The 24,473-nt window shown below is 33.6% G+C and overlaps 5 protein-coding genes across 16 annotated transcripts; 3 read left to right on the top strand and 2 right to left on the bottom strand.

Annotated features, from left to right (window-relative positions):
• Window positions 1-207: 207 nt before the first annotated feature.
• Window positions 208-6,049, top strand: E2F3 (E2F transcription factor 3). 2 transcript variants are annotated; one of them, XM_088209694.1, is made up of 14 exons: window positions 208-681; window positions 1,831-2,017; window positions 2,185-2,238; window positions 2,334-2,419; window positions 2,508-2,596; window positions 2,727-2,781; window positions 3,018-3,070; window positions 3,153-3,203; window positions 3,306-3,354; window positions 3,455-3,520; window positions 3,617-3,693; window positions 3,795-4,026; window positions 4,918-4,984; window positions 5,095-6,049. In XM_088209694.1, exons 1-14 carry the CDS (start codon window positions 421-423, stop codon window positions 5,208-5,210), a joined length of 1,443 nt encoding a protein of 480 aa, XP_088065820.1. In that variant the 5' UTR covers window positions 208-420; the 3' UTR covers window positions 5,211-6,049. The 2 variants fall into 2 exon arrangements, with proteins under 2 accessions (XP_088065820.1, XP_088065819.1); XM_088209693.1 differs by having other exon boundaries at window positions 209-681; window positions 5,077-6,049.
• Window positions 6,050-9,272: 3,223 nt separating this feature from the next.
• HVA22J (HVA22-like protein J) lies at window positions 9,273-12,234 on the bottom strand. Of its 3 annotated transcripts, none has more exons than XM_088209580.1 (9): window positions 12,157-12,234; window positions 11,927-11,997; window positions 11,758-11,814; window positions 11,585-11,640; window positions 11,408-11,506; window positions 10,921-10,977; window positions 10,381-10,444; window positions 10,083-10,295; window positions 9,273-9,722 (listed from the first exon to the last, which is right to left on the bottom strand). In XM_088209580.1, the coding sequence occupies exons 4-9, from the start codon at window positions 11,614-11,616 to the stop codon at window positions 9,399-9,401; spliced, it is 789 nt and encodes a 262-aa protein (XP_088065706.1). In that variant the 5' UTR covers window positions 11,617-11,640; window positions 11,758-11,814; window positions 11,927-11,997; window positions 12,157-12,234; the 3' UTR covers window positions 9,273-9,398. The 3 variants fall into 3 exon arrangements, with proteins under 3 accessions (XP_088065706.1, XP_088065707.1, XP_021892534.2); XM_088209581.1 differs by lacking the exon at window positions 12,157-12,234 and adding an exon at window positions 12,080-12,098; XM_022036842.2 differs by lacking the exon at window positions 12,157-12,234 and having other exon boundaries at window positions 11,927-12,073.
• Window positions 12,235-12,669: 435 nt separating this feature from the next.
• LOC110810619 (HVA22-like protein j) lies at window positions 12,670-14,447 on the bottom strand. 2 transcript variants are annotated; one of them, XM_022036839.2, is made up of 8 exons: window positions 14,290-14,447; window positions 13,990-14,067; window positions 13,751-13,849; window positions 13,584-13,631; window positions 13,451-13,514; window positions 13,208-13,333; window positions 13,007-13,065; window positions 12,670-12,874 (listed from the first exon to the last, which is right to left on the bottom strand). In XM_022036839.2, the coding sequence occupies exons 2-7, from the start codon at window positions 14,016-14,018 to the stop codon at window positions 13,036-13,038; spliced, it is 396 nt and encodes a 131-aa protein (XP_021892531.1). In that variant the 5' UTR covers window positions 14,019-14,067; window positions 14,290-14,447; the 3' UTR covers window positions 12,670-12,874; window positions 13,007-13,035. The 2 variants fall into 2 exon arrangements, with proteins under 2 accessions (XP_021892531.1, XP_088065708.1); XM_088209582.1 differs by lacking the exon at window positions 13,751-13,849.
• A 630-nt stretch (window positions 14,448-15,077) lies between these two features.
• On the top strand, window positions 15,078-20,907 carry LOC110810583 (alpha/beta-Hydrolases superfamily protein). Of its 8 annotated transcripts, none has more exons than XM_022036785.2 (13): window positions 15,088-15,251; window positions 15,341-15,460; window positions 15,541-15,614; window positions 15,690-15,761; window positions 15,884-15,912; window positions 16,613-16,663; window positions 17,132-17,182; window positions 17,936-17,995; window positions 18,088-18,170; window positions 18,500-18,647; window positions 18,857-18,907; window positions 19,330-19,434; window positions 20,568-20,907. In XM_022036785.2, the coding sequence occupies exons 1-13, from the start codon at window positions 15,187-15,189 to the stop codon at window positions 20,709-20,711; spliced, it is 1,053 nt and encodes a 350-aa protein (XP_021892477.1). In that variant the 5' UTR covers window positions 15,088-15,186; the 3' UTR covers window positions 20,712-20,907. The 8 variants fall into 8 exon arrangements, with proteins under 8 accessions (XP_021892484.1, XP_021892482.1, XP_021892480.1 ...); XM_022036786.2 differs by having other exon boundaries at window positions 15,089-15,251; window positions 15,359-15,460; XM_022036793.2 differs by having other exon boundaries at window positions 15,192-15,251; window positions 15,359-15,460; window positions 15,710-15,761.
• A 1,079-nt stretch (window positions 20,908-21,986) lies between these two features.
• LOC110810603 (Ovate family protein) lies at window positions 21,987-22,984 on the top strand. The gene has a single exon (XM_022036824.2). The coding sequence runs from the start codon at window positions 22,066-22,068 to the stop codon at window positions 22,669-22,671; it is 606 nt and encodes a 201-aa protein (XP_021892516.1). The 5' UTR covers window positions 21,987-22,065; the 3' UTR covers window positions 22,672-22,984.
• The last annotated feature ends 1,489 nt before the right edge of the window (window positions 22,985-24,473 follow it).

Raw genomic sequence — 24,473 nt, 5'->3', positions numbered from 1 at the left:
TTAAATAATATCACCTAAACAAATTTAATTTATTGAATTTCAAATTTATCAAAATAAATGAACAAGAATAAAATATTATATGTATAAGAAAAAAAGTTGACGGGGCCAATGTATAATATTTAGAAATAAAAGGGTCGAAAGTAGAAAAAACAAAAATAATTACTAAAATTAAAAAGAAAATAATATATTCCAATTTTCCGCTGTATGCTTCCCTCCACATCTACCCGAACATAAAATTCCCTCCTTCCCTCGTTCTCTGCTCTCTCTCTCTCTCCCTCTCTCTCCCTTAACCCCTCAAGCACTTTCCCCTCTAATCCCATTTCCTCTATCTAAAACCCTTCTTACTCGCGCTAGATCTTCTCTCCTTCTCCTTCGTTCTATCCTCCGATACCGTCCTCAGCATTTCACGGGAATCCGTCGATGTCCAGCGGAGCTCGAGCGTCTTCTCGTCCCCATCCGCCGCCGCATCCGCCGTCTTCATCTGCGGCTCCGGCAGCTGCAACGGTGGTCCCTCCGATACGGCGCCACCTGGCGTTTGCCTCGACGAAGCCGCCTTTTGTCCCTCCCAATGATTATCACCGTTTCTCTCCTTCTCCCGCTAGTAATAATAATAACATCTGCAGCATGAATACTCGCAGAGTCGTTGATCGGGAAGCTGATGCTGTAGTCTTCAGATCTCCTGTTGAGTGTTTTCTCGATTTGTTATTGCTTTGGTTTTGTTTGGGTCTGATGTTGTTACTAGACGAATTGGGAATTTTGTCCTTTGTCGAGTGTTTGGCGTGACAATATTCCTGCTATTTATCAGCTAAGAAATGGATTGTTAGTTAAATAATCGGGTTCGTGTATATCAAATTTGATCCTCATAGAACTTAAGGAACTGAATTTGATCTTCGTTTCAGCATTGTTCACCTCCTTCTATTGTTAGGAGATGGGCATGAATGGTTCAAATTACCTCTCAATAAAATGTAGCCTCTCATTCTTTGGCATAACTTGTTGAGTATCTGCAACTGTCTTCCCTTACTTCTCTTTAGATCAGAGAGATGGCTTTATAGTAATTTTGAGTGTGTTTGGGTACTGGAACTTGTGCCCCATAAGGTCTGGTCGATTATGAAGGGAGGTTGTTGTCAACGCAAAATATCTCTATGTGGCTGGCTATGTAGGTTTCAGATTATCAATTTGACAACGTTCTGCTCTTTATAGAGGTTCCTTTGTTCAACTTAATCAAAATGTTTGATCTTCTATCATGCAATGAGTTAGTCAAATTGCTCAAACCTGCTTACTTGTTCTCCATAGGTTCTACCTTGTTCTTGTGTCAAATTTCATCCCACCAATTATCTGGCATCTGGTTCTTACAGTTGTTTTTCGCTGTTTTAATGTGTTGATAAATAGATCTAAATGTATTTGATTTTATCTACATTTCACATTTATTAGAATGGCAGTTCAAGTTAAACTCTCTTGTCCCAACTGATAGTTACTGGCCTTAGAAGAATTTTATATTCAGTTTTAAATATACTCATGGATATATTTCACTAGAAGTTTTTCAATTGTTGTATAGATTACTGTATGTTTCCGGAAATGCGATCTGGAAAGTTATTGAGTGAACCTCATTGGCAAGATGTTAGAAGTTTATTTCATTTTTAGCGAATATCTTGATAGAAATTTGATGAAGAACATGCATGGCTCTGTCCATCTCCTTTAGTACAATCGGATTCTTTAGACATTGAGATTTTTCATTGTTTTTTATTTGAGAATTTTAAGCATTAAATTTTAATCACCAAAATAATCCCTAAAGTCTACTACAAATGCTAATAATGTGTTTCTATTTCTCAGCAAATAAAAAGGAAGACTGCTACGAGTGAGAATGAAGTTGAGGCTAGTGGGTGTGCCAGTCCTGGACTCACCAACATATCTAATAGCCCGTTTAAGACACCTGTGGCTACAAAAGGAAGGGCAAATAACAGGTCAAGGGCCTCAAAAAGTAACAGATCTGCTCCTCAAACGCCTGTTTCAAATGCTGGTATGGAGCTTTGGCTCTCATCTTTTTAACTGTGATGAGTTGTCACCATTCATCAGCTTCAATATGTGTTAGTGCAGAAAACTAAGTCCAATGTCTAGACCAGTTGTTGCAAATGATGTGCTGTTTACCAAGATAGAATGTAACAACTGACTTCTGTGAGTTTGCAGGTTCCCCTGCTCCTCTTACTCCAGCTGGTAGCTGCCGTTATGACAGTTCATTAGGTAAACTGAAGTACTTATCTATTGATATTGGAGTCAGCATCTTGTGAAGGTACATTATATGGTGAAATTGACAATAGTGTGCTAGAACTTTTCAGGTCTTTTGACAAAGAAGTTCATCAATCTGGTTAAGCATGCTGAAGATGGCATTCTTGACTTAAACAAAGCTGCGGAGACCTTAGAGGTGATGACATATTTGATTAACATGTATATGCACAATTGGAATGTATCAAAATAAAAATAAAAGGTTTTTCGACTTTTTATAAAAGCAGGTGCAAAAGAGGCGGATATATGACATAACAAATGTCTTGGAAGGGATTGGTCTAATTGAAAAGAAGCTCAAAAACAGAATACGCTGGAAGTAAAATTTTCTGCAACTAAGATTCTTGAATAATTTTGATCTCTTTTGTTTCTTTCTTAAGCTAACTAATTATGATATCAAGAATGCAAGTATAGTAACGCTTATGTGATGATTAATCAAAATTGATTAGGGGACTTGATGCTGCAAAGCCTGGGGAGGTGGATGGTGATGCCTGCATTCTGCAGGTGTGTAAAACTAGAATCCTAGGCGAACCTTTCCCTTTTCTCTTAAATCTGAATGTACAGTCATGTCTTATCATGTTTTGTTTAACTTCTTATCTTGGTTCATGTCTGTGAATGAACCAACGCTTCTGGGCTGTGTATGCACGCTTTTTTTAGTGATGCTCTATCAGCAACAAAATAATACAAAAACAATTTTGCATTGCACTTTAATATGATAAAATTTATGTTTTCTCCTGCAGGCAGAAATTGAAAATCTTTCCATGGAAGAGCGAAGTTTAGATGATCAAATAAGGTTTATGGTTATCCATTTATAGAAGTCATTTTTGCTGTCTTGAATCTATTGTCAACATTGCTGGTTTTTGTGACTGTTGCAGAGAAATGCAGGAAAGGTTGAGAGATCTTAGTGAAGATGAGAGCAATCGGAAGTAAAATTTTCTCCTCCGTTGCTCTGTCCAGATCCCATTAATTTGCTTCCTTGCTGTCAATAATTCAATTTGCAGTAATAACTCATCCTTCCACAATTTCAGGTGGCTTTTTGTGACTGAAGAAGACATCAAGAGCCTACCTTGTCTCCAGGTTAGTCTATTTTGTCTGATACAGCTTTCTCCATGCAGTAACATTCATCTCTAATATGTGATGCTTATTCGGTATTAACTTTCTGCATGACTTCTGGAAGAATGAAACATTGATAGCAATTAAGGCTCCACATGGAACTACTCTAGAAGTTCCTGATCCTGATGAAGTAAGTTAGGCGCTGGATGTACTTGAAGGTCCTATATTCTGCTTTTCAATTTTTTGGTTTTGATGCATGAACTAGGATGGGATATTATAATTCCAGGCTGTTGACTACCCACAGAGGAGGTACAGGATAATCCTTAGAAGCACAATGGGTCCTATTGATGTTTACCTTGTCAGGTATCATCACCTTCTGCCATAGAGGAAAATCATATACCTAAGCCCTTTATTATATTTTATTTTTCTGGTTGTTTAATTTGAGTTTCTTTTGGTATTCTTAGCCAATTTGAGGAGAAATTTGAAGAGATGAATGGTATGGAGCCACGTGCAAGCTGCCAACTTGCCTCCAGTTCTGGGTCTAATGAAAATCAAGTTATGGAGATGCTTACTCTTGACAGCCCTGGAAAAGAACTTGATGCTCAGGCATCGCAAACTCAACCAATGTGCTCTGATATCAATGCTTCACAGGAGTTTGCTGGCGGAATAATGAAAATTACTCCCTCAGATGTCGATGTAAGTGGAACTGTGTCATACCAAGTTATTTTCTTATTGTCAAGTTTATACAGTTGAATGTGGACAATGATTGCCTAGAACCTCGGGTTATGAGGAACTAAGAAATTATTCAAAATGATGTTTGGATCTTGGGTGACTGCAAAAGATTCTTCTGCGGCTTTTCCAGTGGGCCTGGGATTAAAATATAGATTTTGTATCTAAGTTATTGATTCCTTTGCACTTGTTCAGTGATGTGAAAGTGCACAACAAAATAAGAAAACATAAAGTGTTTCCCTGATAAATTCATGTTGTGCTTGTTGTAATTCTCATTCAATTCCCACTTAATTCCCACCTCAAGATTTCGTATAACTTGTAATAGATAGAATTAGAATATGCTTTATGTTTGATCTCACCCCTTATTTCTACGGTTCTACCTTATTTATAAGGTGGATTTTCCCCAAAATATTCAAGGTGGAAAGAAAGATGAGATTAAACATACAAAGCATCTTCAAATTCAGATGTCAAGACTAGCATGGAATTTTAGAGAAGGAAATTAATTGGGAATGGAATCAGAAATTAACCAAATGCAATCTAAGTGTGTCTAGAGGTTTCTGTAAACTTAAGTAATGCTGCTTTGCTATAATTCTTGCAAGGCAACAAATGATTACTTCTTGGGATATGTTAATCCTTTTGTGTATAAATCTGTCAATAGGCTTCCCCCTAATACTCAACTAAAGTTTATTGGGGGAAGAAATATAGGGTAGCTAGAATCTTAAAGAACTTTATTATCTGAGACTTAGAGCAATCATGCATAAGATATCCCAATAAGTTGCTCTTCTTCCATCTTTTGCTGGTTAAATGTGTATCTCATACTGTTCTTCTGCCGTTAACCCCGTTTTTTTTTTGTTGTAGAATGATGCAGATTATTGGCTTCTGTCAGAAGCTGATGTTAGCATTACCAACATGTGGAAAACAGACTGTATCCTTCTAAATGTTAATTTTCTTTTATCAGCAATCTCCCGTCTCCTTCTTTATATCCATAGTTGAACTCTCAATCCTTTACTCCCATAGCTGGTATGGAATGGGCAGGGGTGAATGTGCTTTCTGACTTTGGATTAGCTGATGTTAGTAGCCCAAGACCACAAACTCCTCCAAATGCGACTGTTGAAGTGCCTTCAGCTACTCTAAACTCTAGTGCAAGATGATCTCAATTTTGGCCCAGAATTAAATCAACCAGCTTGTGTATCCCTTCAGCAACTTAATTGTGTTCATCAGCTACTGGTCAAAGATGCCCTGTGAAATTGTTTGATTGATGTACCATGGGAAAGCATTTAGATGAAGCTCATGGCCGGGTAAGTTGACAATTATTGCTTTGTGCTCAGTTTTGGGTAATTTTTTGACCCATGGCTGAGTTACCAACTGAATTTTATTAGAATCATCTATGATATTGTCAATCTTCTGAAGGGAATGAGTATAGGTTCTAACCAGAAAACAGATAAAAATAGAATGGCATAAAAAAATATTATTATAAGCAGATCCTTTGCTTATTAAAACGCCCAGTGGTTCCTGTTTGAAGGGCAAAAGAAATCACAAATCAATTTGTTAGCATACATGTTGCAGAATTCAACACCTCAAGATAGCAAGATCTCCCTGGCCTGGGTTGGCCTGATTGTGTGATATTGCCTTTACTGATTACATTTTTGCATTCATCCAATGTACCATGAAGCTGACAGGAGAACTGGGTGCTAATTTTGTGCTTGTGGAGCTAACATTGCTTGCATAAGCTTAATAATAGCTATCCCCAAAAGTATGATATGAAGCTTACTCACTTGATTGCTTTCTGTTATGAAATGATATGATTCACTTCTGGGTTCCAAAGACCGTAAGCGGAGAGCTCTGACAATGTATCTCTAACTCTTTACAATTAAGTCTTATATCCAAAATCCTTTTCTTGTCAGCAAACAAATTGATCTCGAACCATTTCAGATTATTGTTTAATGGTGGGGGAGTTATAATGAATAAAAGATAAGATTTAAGTACTACATATCTCTGAATTGCTCCATGGTGTATTAAGTAAATTTTTTCTACTTCCTGGTGCATTATCGGGGAGATTAGGAGGCTTCTCTGGTTATGCCTACCTACGTACATAGTAAACTTGATAAAAGCTTCCATAATATTGTCTTAAAGAGTTTGGGAATGAAACTCCCATTGTTGCAAACTTTCCTTATCTAGATGTATGAATCTATAGATGTATGTATCTATGGAAGATAAGAAAAGGTCGAGTTGTATATTCCCCTTAAGTTAAAAGTGTGAAACCCATGTGCTTGAATTTTGATTTGATAATATAAAAATTGAAGTCTTGAACCATTTAGAGCCTAGAGTAGTAGAAACAGAAACGTGGGGAATTTTGTTGCCACAAGCTGAGCAGCCAGCACAAGAGAAAGCAACCACAAGTTTGGATTGGGTGCTTTCAATGTGGGTCTATTAAAAAGGAAAAGCAAAGAGGAAATACACGCACATACAAATCTATATGATCCACTCGTCAACATAAACCAGGTATTTGTTAAAGGTGATTCCTGACTGAATAGCCATTTTCATTTTTGAGCTTTTCTCTGTTCTTCCTTTTTTTTTTTTTATTCAGTAGAAATATATATTCACCTCAATTATAATATAATTTCTTTTAAAAAATATACGAAAACACACAAGAAGAAAATAATATACAAAATACACAACTCCGTTTCAAATTTATAATACTTTATAAAAGAAATAATGTACTAGCTATTTATTTTAAAAAAATTTATCTCTCTACATTTTCATATTGAATTATGGTACATTATTTTTTTTTCTACCCACAGAAACAAAAAAAATAAATATATGGCAAGTGAATTTAATTAAAAATAAATTACATAAAACACAATTTATCCTGTGTTTTAAGTTGGAAGTATAGTCAATATCAAAATACATTTTGCAGAGTACATATTTATTATAGTTAGAAACAAATATAGTACTACTAAAGTAATAATCATAAAAATTTTGTATGGAATTAAAACAATTAATCTTGAAATTTACCATTTAATTTTAGATAATATTTTACATCGACGTAGGTGTATTTCTATAAATTAATTTTAAAAAATTGGAAATTTACTAGAGACATGCTCACACAATCTAAAGACAATATTTCAGGGTTTCCCCTATTCAAATATATATATATATATATATATATTTTCCCTTTGGAGAAAGAAAAAGAAGAACAAATGGGAATAAACAACCTACCAAATGTAATAAAAAAAAAAGTGTAATTAGAATATTTCTTATGTAATTATTTTTAACAATATGTATATATTTATTTAAATATTGGATGTGTAAAATTAGGTTGTTCAGTAATCTCTTATTAAACAAACAAAAAAAAAAATGTAAAAGTAGTTTGACTTGGTCAAAATACATAGACTAATAATATATTTTGGGTTTTGTGTTTATTTATTGTGGGAGAAACAAAACGCATTAAATCAATTAGAAGATAAATCAATTATTATTTTGAAAAAAAAGTAGGTCATTAATACTCAACTAAACTTCATTATTATATTTCTATTAATATATTAATAAATTAAATTATTAATTTTATTAAATTAATTATTATTATTAATACATAACGATGAAATTTATATTTTAAATAAAATTTAAATTCGTAATTTTTAAATAAAATATAAAAATTTTAATTAAAGTATACTAACCTCTTGTTGGTGTAATTAATAAAAACGATTGCATACCCTTAAAACCTTTATCTTTTATGTTGCATATAACGACTATGACCCTGACACTTACCGTTAAATTATTTCATCCGGAACTAAATACACAGCCTTCTACGTCGCTTAAATTTGACCATTCTTTCATATATATATATAAGCATATATATATACATATATACAAAAAGAAAAAAATGAAATTCCATAAAGGTACCACGCGGTTTCCGCGTGTGGTTCCCCCTCATTCGTCTTTTCCATGTGCTGAATTTCACACCCCAAATCCGCTGAACAAAACAAAATAAAATAATAATAATTAATAATAAATTTGTTATTTTTAAACTCAGGCTCGTGAATAATTAGTTTTTTAAAAATTAATTAGTAAACAACAAAATATTTAATTAAATTGACAGGTAATTCATTTTTCAGTGCGGTTGACTATGTTCTCCCTTAATTTACATAATTAAGAAAAAAAAATTATTGCAATAATATGATCATCAAATCATCGTGGACCCACTTTGATTTTTCTCTAATTTCATGCAATAAAATTTTTAATATAAAGGAAATTAATTAATCATATTTCAAGGTTGTTCCAATATAATTCATTATCTTAAAATTTTGTTTCCGGTCGATAAAATTTCTTTTTTGAATTTTGACTTGTATTCTGTTCGATCACCAAAGTTTTTTAACGAACACGTGTCTTAAATATATGTGTGTGTATATATATATATATGTATAAACAAATAATTGCAGGGGTCTGCAAAACCCAGCGGCGGTTACGCTTGTTAAAAATGGAAGAAAGTGAAAACTCAGCTTCCTCTGTTCTTTCTTCGTTCTCTTTGATGATCTCTCTATTAATCTCTGCACAAATCGAAACCCTAAAACTCCTCTCTCTCTCTCTCTGAGGACTGTAATCGCTTGTCCTCTTTCTCCACTAACAGAACCATGGATGACGCAGAGGTTGCAGGAGCGACGCCATCGCCTCTCCGTCGAAGAAACTCCATAGCAACATCGGTCGTCATACCCACTAGGTTTACAGTCGCGACACCGAAGCCTATCCACTCCTCCAGCCTTCGAAACGGCGCCGTATCCTTATTCCCACCGCCGCCACCGCTTGATTTCGAGCTTATTTCGCTTAAATCGTCACAGGCCTACACCTCCCTCAAAGACCTTCTACCCTTCGCCGCCGTCAACTCTCCGACTTCCGCCTCTGCTTCGGCCTCCGAGATCTCTATCCGCAACCGCCTCGTCAAACAGGCTGCCTGGGCCTACCTTCAGCCCACTATCTCCCCCTTGCCGGACTCCTCCAGCTCACGCTTCCTTCTCCGCCACCTTTGGCTCCGCTTCTCCTCATGCTTCTCCGCCATCGCCCGATTCTTTGATCGAGTACTCCGGTTCTTTACAATCCCAATGATGCGCAGATAACGATCACTACTACAGTTGAGTATTATCTTTTTTTTCTTATTTCTTCTTATCATTATTATGATCCGAAAAGAAAAAAACGATCCTTTACGGAGTCAGAGACAGTAAAAGAACTGAAAAGAATGAATTCAATTTGAAATTCAGTTTAAGTACAACGATGAAAGGATCTTCTTTTCCTTTCTGGGTTTCTCTATCTTCCTTTTTTTCGGGGATTTTTTTATATTACAATGTCTACTGCTGTGGTTTTGTACGACGGAGTCTGAAACGAGCTTCATGGAGCCTGTCGCTCATAGGCGAGCTGGGTGGAATCTCCTGCTCAGGAACAGTAGCTTCCTCAGATTGATTACGGAAGTGGGCCTGCGCAGCATTTGATCTGGGTGAGTCGCTCATGCCACGGGTAAATACTGTGGCGGCTGGTGTAGGAGGGGGTGTTGGTGGAAGCCACTTCTTGTTTTTGCTTGTTTGCCTCGCCGGCGACTTCAGCAACGACAGCGACACATTCGCCGGCGCCGGCTGTGGCGGCTCCTCGTTCTGGTCCTCCTTTTCACCAGACTTCTGGAAAGTTTAGGTTTGGTTAGAATTTCACACCACAAGATAAGAACACTTGATGGGTCTTGTTAGGTGTCTGTACACCACATTGTCCTTGTATATGTTGAATTTCTTGATGATTAGAATTGAAAGTTTAATTTTTATATTAGAAATTGAACTTTTCGCATCAAACAATTCTGACCCATTGATGATTAGAATTCAAAGTTTTTATTTTTAGATTAAAAGTTGAACTTTTAGCATCAAAAAATTCTGACCCGTTGACGATTAGAATTCCACTTTTAAATTTTTAGATTAAAAACTGAACTTTTAGCATCGAACAATTCTGACACAGTTCTGAAAATTTGGCAAGTATGGTGTTCAGAATACCTGATTATTAGATGTGGTGAATTTGGTAGATTGAGCAATCAATTGCTGAAAAATTTGGACCAAAGTGGATTGACCCAACTGGGTGCAATTCTGCCAGTACTGAATGAAGAAATCCCAAGCTCTTGCCCTCAATTCCAATATCTTCCTGTCAATATCTGTTTCATGCTTGGCTACATAAGGCCTCAGCAATGTCTCATATACATACCCTGTTCCCTGCATTAAACAAAAATGTATCTGCTCTCAAAACTCTGCCTTCTTTTCCCATCAAAACCACTTTTACTAATACCTTTGTTCTTACCCTGGTTTTTGGATACCACAAGTAGATGAAAAAAGCCACCTTCATTTCACCATACATAGGTAACCTGTAACGTAAGATGGATTAGGACATCGGAAATATAACCGTCTATAGTAATCACGGTAACTTGATGTCGGGGCAAGTTACTCTAGAGTATATTTCTTAAAATCATGTCTGTTCTAATATATTTTTATTTCACAAGATAAAATATCAGAGAAAATTATGTGTTACTGCGTTGGAGAACAGTAAGGAAGAAGCTCCTGCAGTATAATGGAATCTATTTGAGTTTTTTTTTATTTATTTATATATATGTGTGTGTGTGTGTATGTTATTGAGATTTTGGTAAAGGGTTTGACAAAGGTAAAAATAATATTGTAATCTCTAAACTCCTTTCTGTCCACATTCATATTTCCTGTGCAATAGGGCATAGTTTCTGGACAATTTATGCAGATACTGTGTCCTTCATGTGCAGAGATCATTTTCTATTGTGATTTCCATGGAAATTTAAGCTGTCTGAGATATAACTGATACAACTTTGCATACCATGATACGAAGATATCCACGATCCTCTCAAACACTGTCAGAAATGCAACGAGGATCCTGCAAAATTGGTAGCAGAGATTTAGAGCTTTTAATACAAACCCAGATTCATGGTGAATGCATGTGACACAACGAGCGAACGAGAAGACACATGGCTTAATTGTTATATGTGTATATATAAATAGATAGAGACAGGCATATCCTAATTCAAGAAGATGTTGATAGCAGGTAATGGAAACAAAGAAATTGATCATATTATCCTCGTGATCAACTCGTGAAAACATTGCTTTCACATTAATTCTCAAGCATAAATTCCTTCCTTTTCTTCTTCGTGAAAACATTTTTGTAGAATATGCCAAATTTTAATTCACCAAAAGTAGCGACTTAAAACATGTGATTTCCACAAAAGCCCTCTCAAATTATCAGAGGTAACAAAATAATTTTCGACATGTATAATCCTAATTTCTAGAAATGCTATAAGAATTCTTACCAGTACTGACACCAAAACCTGAGTTCCTCAATCTCTACCCTGTTCTTCTCAACTGTTTTATAACACTCAAATGCTGGGTATGCATACCCAAGAATTAATCTGCAAAAGCAAGAAAACCCATAAACTTTTCTCTCATCTTCCAAATTGACCCTCAAGAACATCTGGTGAATGGCTTACACAAAACATCTGGTGATGAAATCTCCCAACATCTTTGATCAATTCCCGCCAAATTCCTGTGAAGCAACGAAAAATACCCACACAAATTCCTGTCACTGGGGTGATCTCGGAACGAAAAGTTGACCAACTAAATTGGGAAACAAAAAAAAAAGGGAACAAGAAACAAAGCAAACCTGGTGAGAACGAAGTTTTTAAAACCTACTTGTCGAGATTGAAGAACCCAGAAACACCTGAAACCATTGAGGAGACGCCGTAAACAGAATCCAAAAACAGAACCCAAGAAAAGAAAAATGAAGAAGATGATATATTCTTTAGAAAAGACAGAGTGTAATTAAATTAAACCTTGAGGAGGAGGGTATCTCTGGGTCCGCAAGACAAAAATGTGCCCCTTATTCTCCTCAGATAAGCAAAAACTGAGGGAGAAGGAAACAAAAATGAAAAACAAAATTGAGATTCTTAGGGAAGAAAACGGTATATACATTTATATATACATACATATAAAGAAGTAGTTATTTTTTGCGAAAGGAAAAATGAGAGAAAGAGGAAAATTAGAGGGAGGAGAGATTTCTTGCCACAGACGCTTCGTTGGTTTTTTAACACGCAAATCAGTAGGGGGGGGGGGAGGAGAGGGATTTCTTGGGGTTCTTCTTTTCCCAACGGGTTTACCGTTTGACATTTATTTATAGTTTTCTTTTTTAAAAAAAAAAAAAATTCTTTTATTTTGTATCAAATATTTCATAATTTTAATTTCGACTTATAATAACAAGTTATTATAATTTAATTTTAACATTTTTTTGTTTATGCTCTGAAAGAAAAATGGTATGATTGACTTTTTCCAAATTCATTGACTTTTTTTATTTAAAAAAAAAAAAATTAGGGTTGGAGGTGGATGGTGACATAACGGTTTATGCAGAAAGGTCATGGCTATCATGCGCGGCATGCATACCCATGGAAGCTTCAAGCCCCACTCTCATTATTACAGTATACATGCTAAGCCATCTACTCCATCAATAGTCTATTTTATAATTTATATTATTTTATTTTTCTAATTTCAAGCAATTTATAAATATACCCAAAAACATAAATTTATCAAATAAATATAATATTTGATTGTATTATATAAATATAAATATAAATAATATTTTACATAATATTGATCATTTTAATATGACCAGCGACGAATTCGTAAATTATATTTTTAAAATAACAAAAAATAATAATAATTCAATCTGTACATCATCAGTAACGTGAGCCTCTTAATTTCAACGATCCAAAAAATTAAGACACGATCTGCATTAAAAAATTGAAAATGGGTGACGAAAATTATCAGTAATAATAATAAGATAATCAAATAATTAGTGGTTTAATTAAATTTAATACAATTAAGCTAAGGGTTTAATTGTTAATCAGCTGTGAACTCACCTTGATCGTTTCCGTATAGCTAGTAAACCTCATGCAACCTGCGTCTTCCATATTAATTCCTGGTTTTTTCATGGTAATATAATTAGTCAATGAAATTTTATTTTAAAAATATATTTCATTATAATATATACGTACATACATATATATATATATATGTAAATAATTATTATAATTTAAAAAAATTATATAAATAGAGCCCACCCCAAATAATCGCAGCCAAGACCGAACTCCTCTGGACCCAAATTCCTTCATTACACCATCAATGTCTTTTTCATGCTTCGCGAGGCAAGGACGCAGCAGGTTTTCATATGCATGTGCTGTAATTTTCTGCGATGTATTTTTCATAATTAATTAGTTCATTAATCAAACTAATTAATTTCCTTAATTAAGATTAATTTCTTAATAAAAATAATTTAATTCGTACATATATATATATATATATACCTGGGTTGTCGGGTGCCACAAGCAGATTAAAACTGCCATCTTCACTAGACCGTACATTGGGAGCCTAATAATCAATTAAAGATTATTATACAGTAAATGTAAAGATATACTTATATGCATTTGTATAACATACCATGAAAGAAATACGTCGCCAACTTTTTCCAAAATTGTCACGAGAATCCTGTAAAATTGACCGTATGTATGTATATATTTTAGGGGTAAGCATGTAAAAAGAACATTCACAAACAAAACACTGATGTATGTATATATATATATATATATATATATATATATATATACCAATATTGACACCAAAATTTAAGTTGGTGAATGTCGATGATTTTATGCTCCATGATTTTGTAGCACTGAAATATAGGGTATGCATACCCAAATATGATCCTGCAGCCATATTATATATCCCGACATTACCCAGAAAATCATTTCCATAATTAACATATAATGAAAACATAATTCATGATTTAATTACTAATACAAAATAAACGACTAAAACGACATCAAATGAACTTGAAACGACATACGTGGGCATGGTGATGACGAGGTCAAGCATATTTCCGTCCGTCAACTTAACTTAATTCTCCTTTTACCCGATACAATTTCTGGGAAAACGAAGAAGGAAATGGAAGAAAAATATTAAGATTACTGATTAATTACTAATTAATTAAACTAAATTTCTGTATCAGATCATGAATCTTTACTTGACGAATATGCCGGAGAAAAGAAATCAACCAAATCAACAAGAAGATGAATATATAGATACATACGTATGTGTGTGTGTGTGTGTGTGTGTATGTATATGATGTAAAGTAGTGAAGTTAAACCTTCAACCAAACAGATGCTTTGATGGAGAAATCTGATTTCTCTGTCTGCGTAAAAACGTTCTTCTGAAATAAGGAGGAGGAGGAAGAGGAGGGAGACAATGGCGTGTACGCCTTTCTGAAAATATATATGCGCAAGAGTGCTGTACAAGGAAGAGGAAGAGATAAGCAACCAAACGAGACTTAAGTCAAAATTAAATGGGTTATTTTATTTTTATTTAAAACTTTGTCTTAAAAAATTATAAATTTAAATTAAATTATATTCTTAGCGCGTAAATTTATTTTTATTATTTTATAATTAATGTACATATATTAATTAATTAATATATTAATAAAATAATATTTCTCTTAAAATTTATAAATAGTGATTAAATTAATATTGATAGATATTATTTAATTAAATAATTAGTATATTTTAGAAAAAAAAAATCAAAATTTTAAATGGAATTATATTTAAAGTCATGAATTTATTTTATATTATATTATAATTAATGTATGTATATTAATTAATTAATAAATATATAAATTTATTAAAGAAAACATAATAAAATTAAAGCTATGACCAAATAAAATCGTCTCGTTTGACTTTGATCAAGTAAATGCCCAGAACAATCCATGTAAGTTAAATTTTTTTTTAAATAAAAATTTGAATTGATAAAATATTTAAAAATGGGAATAAATATTAAAAATATAAGATCCAACATTTTATATTAAAATGGAAATTAATATTACATATTAAAAATTAGAACAGGTTAAATGAAAATAATTGCCGTGGCTCATCCTGAATCAGTCCCGTCTCCTTCTTCCCTTCCTGACCCATCACGTGGAAAGCAAGAAACTTCGTTTAACAATTTTCTTTGAGGCAAAAAATAATAATAATAATAATAATAAATACGAGAAATGCTAGTTCGCGCTCTGCCTTCCACTTCCCGGGTCTTCACTCTCATTCTCTCTTCCAGCTCCAGGTAGTGTAAACCCATCTGCGAATGTGTACAGTTTTCTCATATACTGAATCCTATCCAACTTTCTGGCCTACCCATTTGATTTTCAATAGGTTAACAATCTGTTTCAGGAAAAGATATAGATCAACTTCCATGACTAGAGAAACGGGTCTTCGCGATTTCAATTCTGGAACTAAAAAATCTGTAAATTTTCGACTCTGCAATGTTTCCAGGTACGACCATGTTTTAAATCGGCGAGGTTCTGCCGCGAACTTGAAATGATTGTTGCGTTCTATTGTCTTGTTTGCCTCAGTCACACTACTGAATTATTGGAAATTCAAGCTGATGATCCTACATTCCACGTTTTGTTCATCCCTGGAAATCCAGGTTTGTGTTTGTTTTTGAGATATCGATTCAAGTAGTGTAAATTTGCATTTGGGTGGTGATGGGTGATAATCTCAGGTGTTATTACATTTTACAAGGAGTTCGTGGAATCACTCTATGAGTTGCTTGGAGGAAATGCATCAGTAACAGGCAACTATGTGTTTGTCATTCTACTTTTTCTTTAATGTCCTTTCTTGTTTTTCTTAATGGGATTCAATTTTTGGAGCTGGGAGTCTCCTTGCTAATGGGATTTATTTATTTCTTGTTAACAGCTATTGGGCATATATCTCACACCAAAAAGGTACTCGATCTTTGCCGTTGTCAGGATAAATTTGCATTTACTTTTTTGGTACTATTTACCTTGCTACTGAAAAGAGAGAAAAGGGGTCTAGGGCAATAAAGGCTAATGAGAGCCTTCAGCTTCTTTTTTTGTTCATTATTATGATTGATGAATTGCATATTTACTACCAGTAGCTGCGTGTGAATGTGTAAACATCAATTATCCAACATTGATTCAGTGAACTTTTTTGGCTTGACCCTAAAGGGCAAAGTTTCTTCCAAAATATTCTTACATAGAACTGACAAATTTTCAATGAAAATTGAAAATGTCACTGCAGTCGGTGACTATGCGAGTGTAGTTATGCGAATTTAAATGGGTAGTAGAAGATGTCATGTAATAGTTTGCGGGTTTCCTTACATAGGTACAGCTCTTTCAACCCATTCCCTTAAAAGTAAAACGTTTTAACTTTCGACAATTTTATTTATTAACTAAATAGTGGGCTTGCCAAGTCATAATGCTTCAAAAGATTAGGTCCTTCATAGGCTTTGGTAAAGTGCTTTGTTTATCTCTTGAAGTATATTTAATTTGTAACCCATTCTTCTCTATATGAGTGGTCTCCACCGTTTGGTGCCTTTTTGATATACTTGTTTCTGTTAAAAGTTGCATGAAATAAAATATCTCTTATTGTTTTTAATATGTCTCCTTTTCTCTTGAACTTTAGGATTGGGAACGTGGGAAGTTGTTCTCATTAGAAGAACAGATTGATCATAAGGTAACACCCTGCTTGTTTAGTTAGCTTTGAAGATGTTATTGGCCACACAAGAGTGGCCACAGATGGCTAGGCTTGTCAGCAGACGGCCAAGCCATGTGTACCTTACCAACTTAATTTCATTAGTTTGTACAGGAACTTACCAGCTGAGTTTATTCCTGAAAAATACAACTGATTTTACTTATCAATAAAATTTCAATGAATTCAAATTGTTCCAGAATGTATCAAACTATTCTTATGGAATTTTAGTTTGACACCCAGATTCAACCTCTTCTGCCAAATACTGTTTATCCTTGTTAAGAACTTCCAGTTAATTATTCATAGTTCTCTTCTTCTCAGTCTCTATCCTTGTTAAGAACTTCCAGTTCTCTTCTTATTGATGATTCTCTTCTTCTTTGTCCCTTATGATTGGAAATGATTTGATTTGCTAGGGTATCACATTAGTACTCCATTTGGTGTGATGTTTTACAGATGGATTTTGTCAAGCAAGAACTGCAGAATAGAGAAGTTCCTATAGTTCTGGTTGGTTAATTCTCCATATTCTTTTGTCCATTTTCATGAAAAGGCGAGCATAGAGATTCAACCATCCTTCAGATTATATCTGGGATCTCAAACTATACATGATTGATATGTAAGCAGTAATTAAATGCTAATGACTAAAGCATTTTAGAGAAACAAAAATTTAAAGTGTGTGAGAATTAGTTCTTCTCTTGTATTTATAACATATGCATGTATTTTTCTTTTCGTCTTTCTAGTCAGCACATTTTAATGTTTGCAGAATTGTATGTATATTTGTTTGTTCTCCTCCAAAGATTATGTCTTTAGCAGCTGTATGCATGTTGGAAATGATATTTTGTTAATGTGAAAAAATTGGAGATCAGGTGTTTTGGATGTCAATTATTGTTGGTGATATACTTCATTTCTCTTGAGATTACCTCACTTTCAAGTAGTGGGAATTCTTAAATGTCCCTTATTTTATGTCGTCCTGTAGAACAGGTCTTCAGCTTTACTTTATCCTGTGTATCCCACATCATTTTCTTCTTCACAGTGACTTTTTCTCCAAGGAAGAATTGGAAGTTAAAAGGGCATGATGCTTAATATCAATGGCACTTGCACGTCTTGCTTTTGATGTATGATTAGATTATAGTACTGGATTAGTTGTTCCCCGCATTAGATTCAGATTACTGTAGGCATTTCAGTTGATAGATAAATGGCTGCCTATTTGCAGTTTCTAAGAAGAAATATTTGGTAAGTTATTCTGATTTCTCTCTGTAGGTGGGGCATTCTATAGGTTCATATATATCTCTTGAAATGTTGAGGAGGTCTACAGAGAAGGTCATTATTCCACTGGACAAATCTGCATATTATGATCTCTAATTATTTCTGTGAGGAACCTGCTTCCTGATAACTGATTTGTGGCATTATAGGTGATATATTGCATTGGCGTATATCCATTCTTAGCTGTAAATCAATACTCACGGACACAGTCTCATATTAGGAAGATTGCAGCGTAAAGCCCTTCCTCTATTAGAATTACTTTGAATTTTCATTTATTTGTGTGCTACATATTTCTGAGGTTTTCCAATCACTCCAGTCTTAAAGGGCATATCTTTTGTATGATCACTTACTGTTGTACTGTAAGAATTTGGCTTCAATATTTTCATTACCTTCTATGGGTACTCTAGCATGTTCAAGATTTCATCCTTTTCTAAGCGAAAGTTTCCTGGGTTTTGTTAATTGGACACTTGAATTGGTGTACAAACCGCTGTTTAGTCTAATTTTGAGGTTGATGCTCTACCAATGACATGGTTAGTGGTAACAAAAATTCTCAAGTTTCAGGTCCCCGATTCTTTCTGTTATAATTTGTCTGCTTGTAGCACTGCTGGGATTATTGCCTGTGTGGGCTTCAAGGTTAATCGTCTCAAAATCTGTTGGAATATCATGGTCTGCGACTGCTGTCGATGCTACTTGTACTCACTTGCGACAGGTGAATTTGTGCTAGATGAAGGTGGAAGCTTCTTTGTTTGCGTATGCCAAAAATTAAGCCTTATGTTTCTACCTTGTCTTTATCTATTCCAAAAATTTATTATGATCAGATTTATTTTCAACTTCATTTTCATTCAACTGATGCTAAGACGGTATGGAGACGCCTTGACGTGTTTGAATTTTTTTGAATTTGTTCTTATTTACTTACAGTACCACACTATGCGGAATGTGCTCTTTATGGCAATGACAGAATTTAAAGAGGTACAGATTTTCACACTTAGTCGACTCATGCTCTTAATGATAAGATGTAGTGTGTTGATGCTCTTATTTCTTTCCACTCTCTATCATTGTGTTCCTGCCTACTTTTTGGTTCGTTAGGTTCCATTGTCACAACCTGACCCTGTTTCTCTAGAACTCTACTAAGTTCTTAAAAGCTCAATTTGTATGCTTCTGGATCATTTCAAAAAGAATTCTGAAATTTCAATTTCTCCACTTACTGAAGCTTATGCAGCAAGTGCATCATTCTAGTAGCTAAATATCTCCAACTTCACTTTCATTTCTACATATTGACTGGCCATACACTCAGTTAAACCAACAATAACTAAAAGGATGCTATACTTGGATGCTAGGTTGTGTACCGAATAGATATTATTGAACTCCTGCTGACCGATGCTTTTCTTTAGCTTTCAAAAACACCAAATTGGACATTTATGAGAGAAAATCAGCACAAGATCTCATTTTTGTACGGCATTGATGATCACTGGGGTCCAATGTACATGTTTAACGAGGTGAGTAACAAATTGTCTTTCTAACTTGTCATTCTTTTCTTTCTCTTTCTTCCTCTAAAGGATATCAATTGTATTCTGATCTGGAACACATGCATGTAGAACATGTTCTACAGTTTGCCTGTATCCAACAGGGATGTTCATATGATTTGCATTTGTCATGACAGTTACCCCTTGCCAAATTGATTTTCCTTCATATTCTTGTTCTGCCCTCTTGGGTAAATTGCTTGGGTAAAACTTGCTGTTTAAGATTTTTTGTTCATAAATATTTCACTGAATCAGCATGTGTGCACTTAAAAGTATCACTTAATTCTAAAAAGGGATTTGATATTTAATTCAACAAGGAGGAATACAGGTGAGTTTGAGGGGTCTCACGTTGATCATTAAGCGGTCAGGAATAAAGAAAAAAGGCCGTGAGGAATGATTAAGTGATTTGAAAACTCAGTATGCATGTGACATGCTGCCAAAAAGAAACCTCCAGGCCTTATGATGTTGGCAATGATGATTTGTTATTAAGTTTTATGGTGCTGAATTACTACTGATGGTCAGTTATTATGAAAGGATATTGAAATAATACTGTTTGTTTGAGCTGGAATTTTGCAAATTTTTACTATTTACGGCTGAAGTTGGTATTTTTGTTTTACGATGGGTTAGATAGTTGCTAGCATCATACTATTGGCCACCCATACCATTTGAATCCAGTGTGCTTTTTAATGAGTTTCGCCTTGAATGAAAATGCAGATATATTTTTCTCTATAGATATCCAAAACACATTATAGCAGGTGAAGATGGTTCATAAAATTTAAGAAGGTCCACTTGGGGTCCATAACTGCAGTTTTATAGAGTTACAGAAGCAGCTTTGGTGTTCTAGGTTGAAACTGTTGATAGTTTGATGCTACATAATGTCTCTTTTAAGGCACAGGAAAAATATAAATCCATACTCCCAAACAGATAGTTTATGATGAAGTTGTGAATTCTAAGGAAAAAGGGGAAAAGGCCATGTTTGCAAAAAACTGCCTCATGGCTTGCAATGATGAGGATTGATTGCAGGATTTCTGCTTGCCTTAGAATTTACTTTTGAGTGTTTTTCATTTGAACAACTGGGTTAATTTGTTTTAATTATTTTCTGCAAACAGATATCCAAACAGGCCCCAAAGATTTCCTTGTCAGTTGAAGGAGAGGGGCATACTCATGCCTTCTGTTGCACAGAAGCTGGTTCTTTGTGGGTTGCTCATCATGTAACAAGCTTGATAGAAAAGAAAATTTCAGGTCAGACCTAGAAAAGTTAAGATGCAGATTATTGAAAGCTCTGCAATCGTGTTTCTTCCTGTAATTGAAAGAATAATGATGATGCTAAACTAGGGTTTCCAATTCCCTTGTGTTCTACCACCTAATATTTATTTTCATTTACTATAATTGAATTTATTTACAAAATTTAAATTTTGTATATTAAATAAATGTTTAGGGCTATTAGTATTCGCACTTTCAAAACCTCATCTCTTCGTTTTTTTATCTTTTTTAAAAAAATAAAAAATTAGGTCGAATTTTAACCTTATATAAATATTTTAATTAAAAAAATTTAATCATTTTTTTCACTCGTAAATTTAATATTATTAAATTTTTAATTCTATTAAATTAAATATTATAAGTTAATTACTGTTAAATTATAATATATTTATAAAATAATAAATTTTATATCTTTAGTAACTTATGACATTCAAATAAAACATACAAAAATTTAATTATAAAACCATATAAAATAATAGAATTTATTATATTGACTTGTGTTCTTGATGAGGAAAAGAAAAATGTTGGTGTTCTAGAATTAGTCCACTTGGTATTTGTTTTTGTTTTTTTTTTTTGGGGGGAAGGCAGAAAAGACCAAGAAATCACAAGATTACTTGCTTTGTAGTGCCCCGTGAACCCACCCTTGATCTTTGGGACAAGAACCTCATAATCTTCAGTACTTTCCATATTTTTAATTTCTATTATACTAAAAAAAAGTTTCAAAACAACAATTTTTTATGAACAAAAAAAAACAATTCACAAAATGGCATGGACGAACACCTCCTTCGTATAATTTAATACCTGTTTCACCTTTTATCAACACTCACTCATCTTCTAATTATTTTTACCCTCCTTGTTAATATCGTTGTTTATTATGTCTTAATAAAGGTTTTAGTCCAAACCCAAGTGGTAACTAATCATAAAAAGTCAACCATCTCGTTATTGACCGACAGTATTAATTAATATTTTAAATCTAATCTCCTCCCAAAATCTTCCGCTAATCAGTAATCTTATTTATTAAAAATATAATTAGCCTAACCCAGATCCCAAAATAAATTCATAAATCAATTTTTATAATTTGTAATTAAACTTGCTTTTTCCCTAATTCTACCATTTACGTAATCGATCCGGACCATTTGTTTTACTTTCATTTTTTTTTTTTTCAATGTACGGTTCGGATCACACTGTCACAACCCAAGACTAACACACGCCGGTGACTCTATCATTCTTCAAATACCTGGCTCACATGCACAATATATAGAGGAAACCGCCCTTCTCCCTCTCTTACTCTCACTCGCCTCATCCCCTTCTTCCCACTTCACCTTCTTCCTCTCGATCTTTCCTACAATGTCTGCCGGCAAGAAAAAGCTTAAAGTGAACACAGTGGCAGTGGACGTGGGTTGCGGCCGCTACTGCAAAAAACCCAATCTCTCCACCATTTTCAGCCCCAAACCCAGATCCAATTACAAACCATCACCCGCCAGTCACCGTAAACTCCACCACTATAACTATTCTTCATCTTCAACCTCCTCCTCCAACAAAACCACCACCACTTACACTGACTGTGGAACTCCCGCCACCTTCTCTCCCACGACCATGGACGTCGACCCTGCCCCGCCATCGCCCGCTCTTTGCTGCAGCTCCGAAGAGTGCCCCAAGAGCACTGTCCGCGGGCTCGGTCGTGTCGGCGGAGAGAGTCTCGCCGTCGAGAAAGAGTCCGACGATCCGTACTTGGATTTCCGGCATTCCATGCTGCAGATGATATTGGAGAAGCAGATATACTCGAAAGACGACCTGAGGGAGCTGCTTCACTGTTTCTTGCAACTCAACTCGCCGTACCACCACGGGATTATCGTCAGAGCTTTCACGGAGATATGGGACGGCGTCTTCTCCGTCAGGTACTCCGCCGGCTCTCCGTTGCTGCGATGTACGCGCAGGTCACGTGACTTCTGAGTGATTGCACGCGTGACTGACTAATAAGATTTTGCCACGTCAGCCGCGAAGATACGAGTTATCACCTCCTAAATTAATTAGGATTTAAATAATCCTATTTTCTGTAAATTAAGTACAAGATTAACGTGCGGGAGTTTTGTAGTCCGACTTTCGGGGGATGTAAAAAAATTTCGTAATTTATATATTTTTATCGTTAAATTTTATTTTTAAAAAATAAAATTTAACGATAAAAAAAAATTAAGTAAATTACTTTGAAATTAAGTATTAAATGTAATGGTTAGCAAAATGTTATATAAATCACCTTTTCTGTGTATTTTTAATCTTTTTATTTTCCCAATTAATTTATTTGTTTGTAATTTTGCTTTTCTTAAATTTTTTTTTTTAATTTCTTTAATACGTAATTTTTTTCTTTTGTGGGTCTTTTTGTCTAATTAATGTTAATTTTATATCAAATTACTACATTTTAAAAATTATTTTCAGATAATTCTAATGAATTTCTAAATAGTTGAAATTAATAGATGGTTTCTACTTTATTAAAATATTTGTCAGTGTAGAAAGATTCTTATCATGATTACAATCAACTTGGAAAAAGGTACGTGATAAATGGTAAGCCATTCTTTATCTAGTAAAATAAAGCTTTAAAAAATTAAATTCCAGTTACTTAATTTAAACCCATTAGTTGACTTTAATTAATTTTTTTATGAATGCAGTTATTATATTTTAAATTTTATTTATGTAACTATTATATTCATAGTTGATTTAAACATTTAATTCCTAAGTTGATCAATTTGAATAAATCATATTACTAAATTTATAACTTAATTTTGAGTCGAGGAAATTTTATTTTTTATTAAAAAAATTATATATTCTATTCGTTTTAAAATTTTTATAATTTATTTCTTATAAAATTTGAATTATTTATACTATATGAAAATTTTTAAGGTACATTAATTTAATTTTAAAAAAATTATAATTACAAAAAGTCTGTCTAGACTAGGACGATAAGGAAAGGAAGTAAATTATTATTAATTATTCTTAATCAAATATTATTTGTCATATATATCTTAATTAATTATAAAATTATTGGTAAAATAAAAATATTGAAAAACTGAAGGAGTTGTGGGTGATGAAAGAAAGGCATTGGGATTTGAAGTTGTAATAATTAGATACAGTTGATTTAATGCATTTTTTAATACGATCATAAATTTTTCTTTTCTTTTAACTTTGACTTTCAACTCTTCCCAGACGCTGTCGTTTTTGTCATTATCACGAATTCTAGTTGGCATTCATATCTCAGCATCCTGCGTGGTTCCACAACCTACTTTGTAATTAAGGAGGAACAGAACTGTCCTATAGTTAAAAACTTTATATTTTATAAAAATAACAAATATGTGACAAAATTAATTACAAATATCTTAATTAATTCCTAATTACTAAAATACTACATTTATAAATTAATCAAAAATATTAATATCTCAAATTAATACTTACTTGATAAATTATTACAGTTCTTACTTAATAAATTCATTTATATTTAATCTGTTTATATTATATATTTTAATTAATTATCAGTTTAGTTAAGGATATATAGTACAAGATCGTATACATTGTTGATATATCTTCAATTTTAATTATATTTATCTATATTTTATGATATAATTTATTAATTTTTTTTTATATTTATCATAACAAATATTTGATGTATATCATAAAGAATTTTTATTTATGAAAAATTCTACTAGTTTATTTGTAATAAATTTGTTAATCTATTAGTAGCGTACTCTCAAATTATATGATGAAAT

This window comes from Carica papaya, chromosome 8 (genome assembly GCF_054855325.1).
Source record: "Carica papaya isolate Zhongbai chromosome 8, ASM5485532v1, whole genome shotgun sequence".
Classification (NCBI taxonomy): domain Eukaryota; kingdom Viridiplantae; phylum Streptophyta; class Magnoliopsida; order Brassicales; family Caricaceae; genus Carica; species Carica papaya.
The sequence above is the reverse complement of the archived record's forward strand: the minus strand, read 5'-3'. Positions and strand labels throughout refer to the sequence as shown.

Bases quoted from the DNA above. Each gene is read 5' to 3' on its own strand.
- HVA22J (XM_088209580.1), bottom strand. From the start codon at position 11,616: ATGTTGGGAGATTTCATCACCAGATGTTTTGT. The intron at 10,978-11,407 runs GTAAGAATTCTT...CCAATTTTGCAG, and splicing joins AGGTTTTGGTGTCAGTACTG to GATCCTCGTTGCATTTCTGA. The intron at 10,445-10,920 runs GTATGCAAAGTT...CTTACGTTACAG, and splicing joins GTGGATATCTTCGTATCATG to GTTACCTATGTATGGTGAAA.
- LOC110810603 (XM_022036824.2), top strand. From the start codon at position 22,066: ATGTCTGCCGGCAAGAAAAAGCTTAAAGTGAACACAGTGGCAGTGGAC.
- LOC110810619 (XM_022036839.2), bottom strand. From the start codon at position 14,018: ATGCTTGACCTCGTCATCACCATGCCCAC. The intron at 13,334-13,450 runs GTATATATATAT...AATACATCGCAG, and splicing joins TGTGGCACCCGACAACCCAG to AAAATTACAGCACATGCATA. The intron at 13,066-13,207 runs GTGGGCTCTATT...TGAAAAAACCAG, and splicing joins CTTGGCTGCGATTATTTGGG to GAATTAATATGGAAGACGCA.
- LOC110810583 (XM_022036785.2), top strand. From the start codon at position 15,187: ATGCTAGTTCGCGCTCTGCCTTCCACTTCCCGGGTCTTCACTCTCATT. The intron at 15,461-15,540 runs GTACGACCATGT...TGTTTGCCTCAG, and splicing joins CGACTCTGCAATGTTTCCAG to TCACACTACTGAATTATTGG. The intron at 17,183-17,935 runs GTTGGTTAATTC...TTCTCTCTGTAG, and splicing joins GAGAAGTTCCTATAGTTCTG to GTGGGGCATTCTATAGGTTC.
- E2F3 (XM_088209693.1), top strand. From the start codon at position 421: ATGTCCAGCGGAGCTCGAGCGTCTTCTCGTCCCCATCCGCCGCCGCAT. The intron at 2,782-3,017 runs GTGTGTAAAACT...TTTCTCCTGCAG, and splicing joins GTGATGCCTGCATTCTGCAG to GCAGAAATTGAAAATCTTTC. The intron at 4,027-4,917 runs GTAAGTGGAACT...TTTTTGTTGTAG, and splicing joins TTACTCCCTCAGATGTCGAT to AATGATGCAGATTATTGGCT.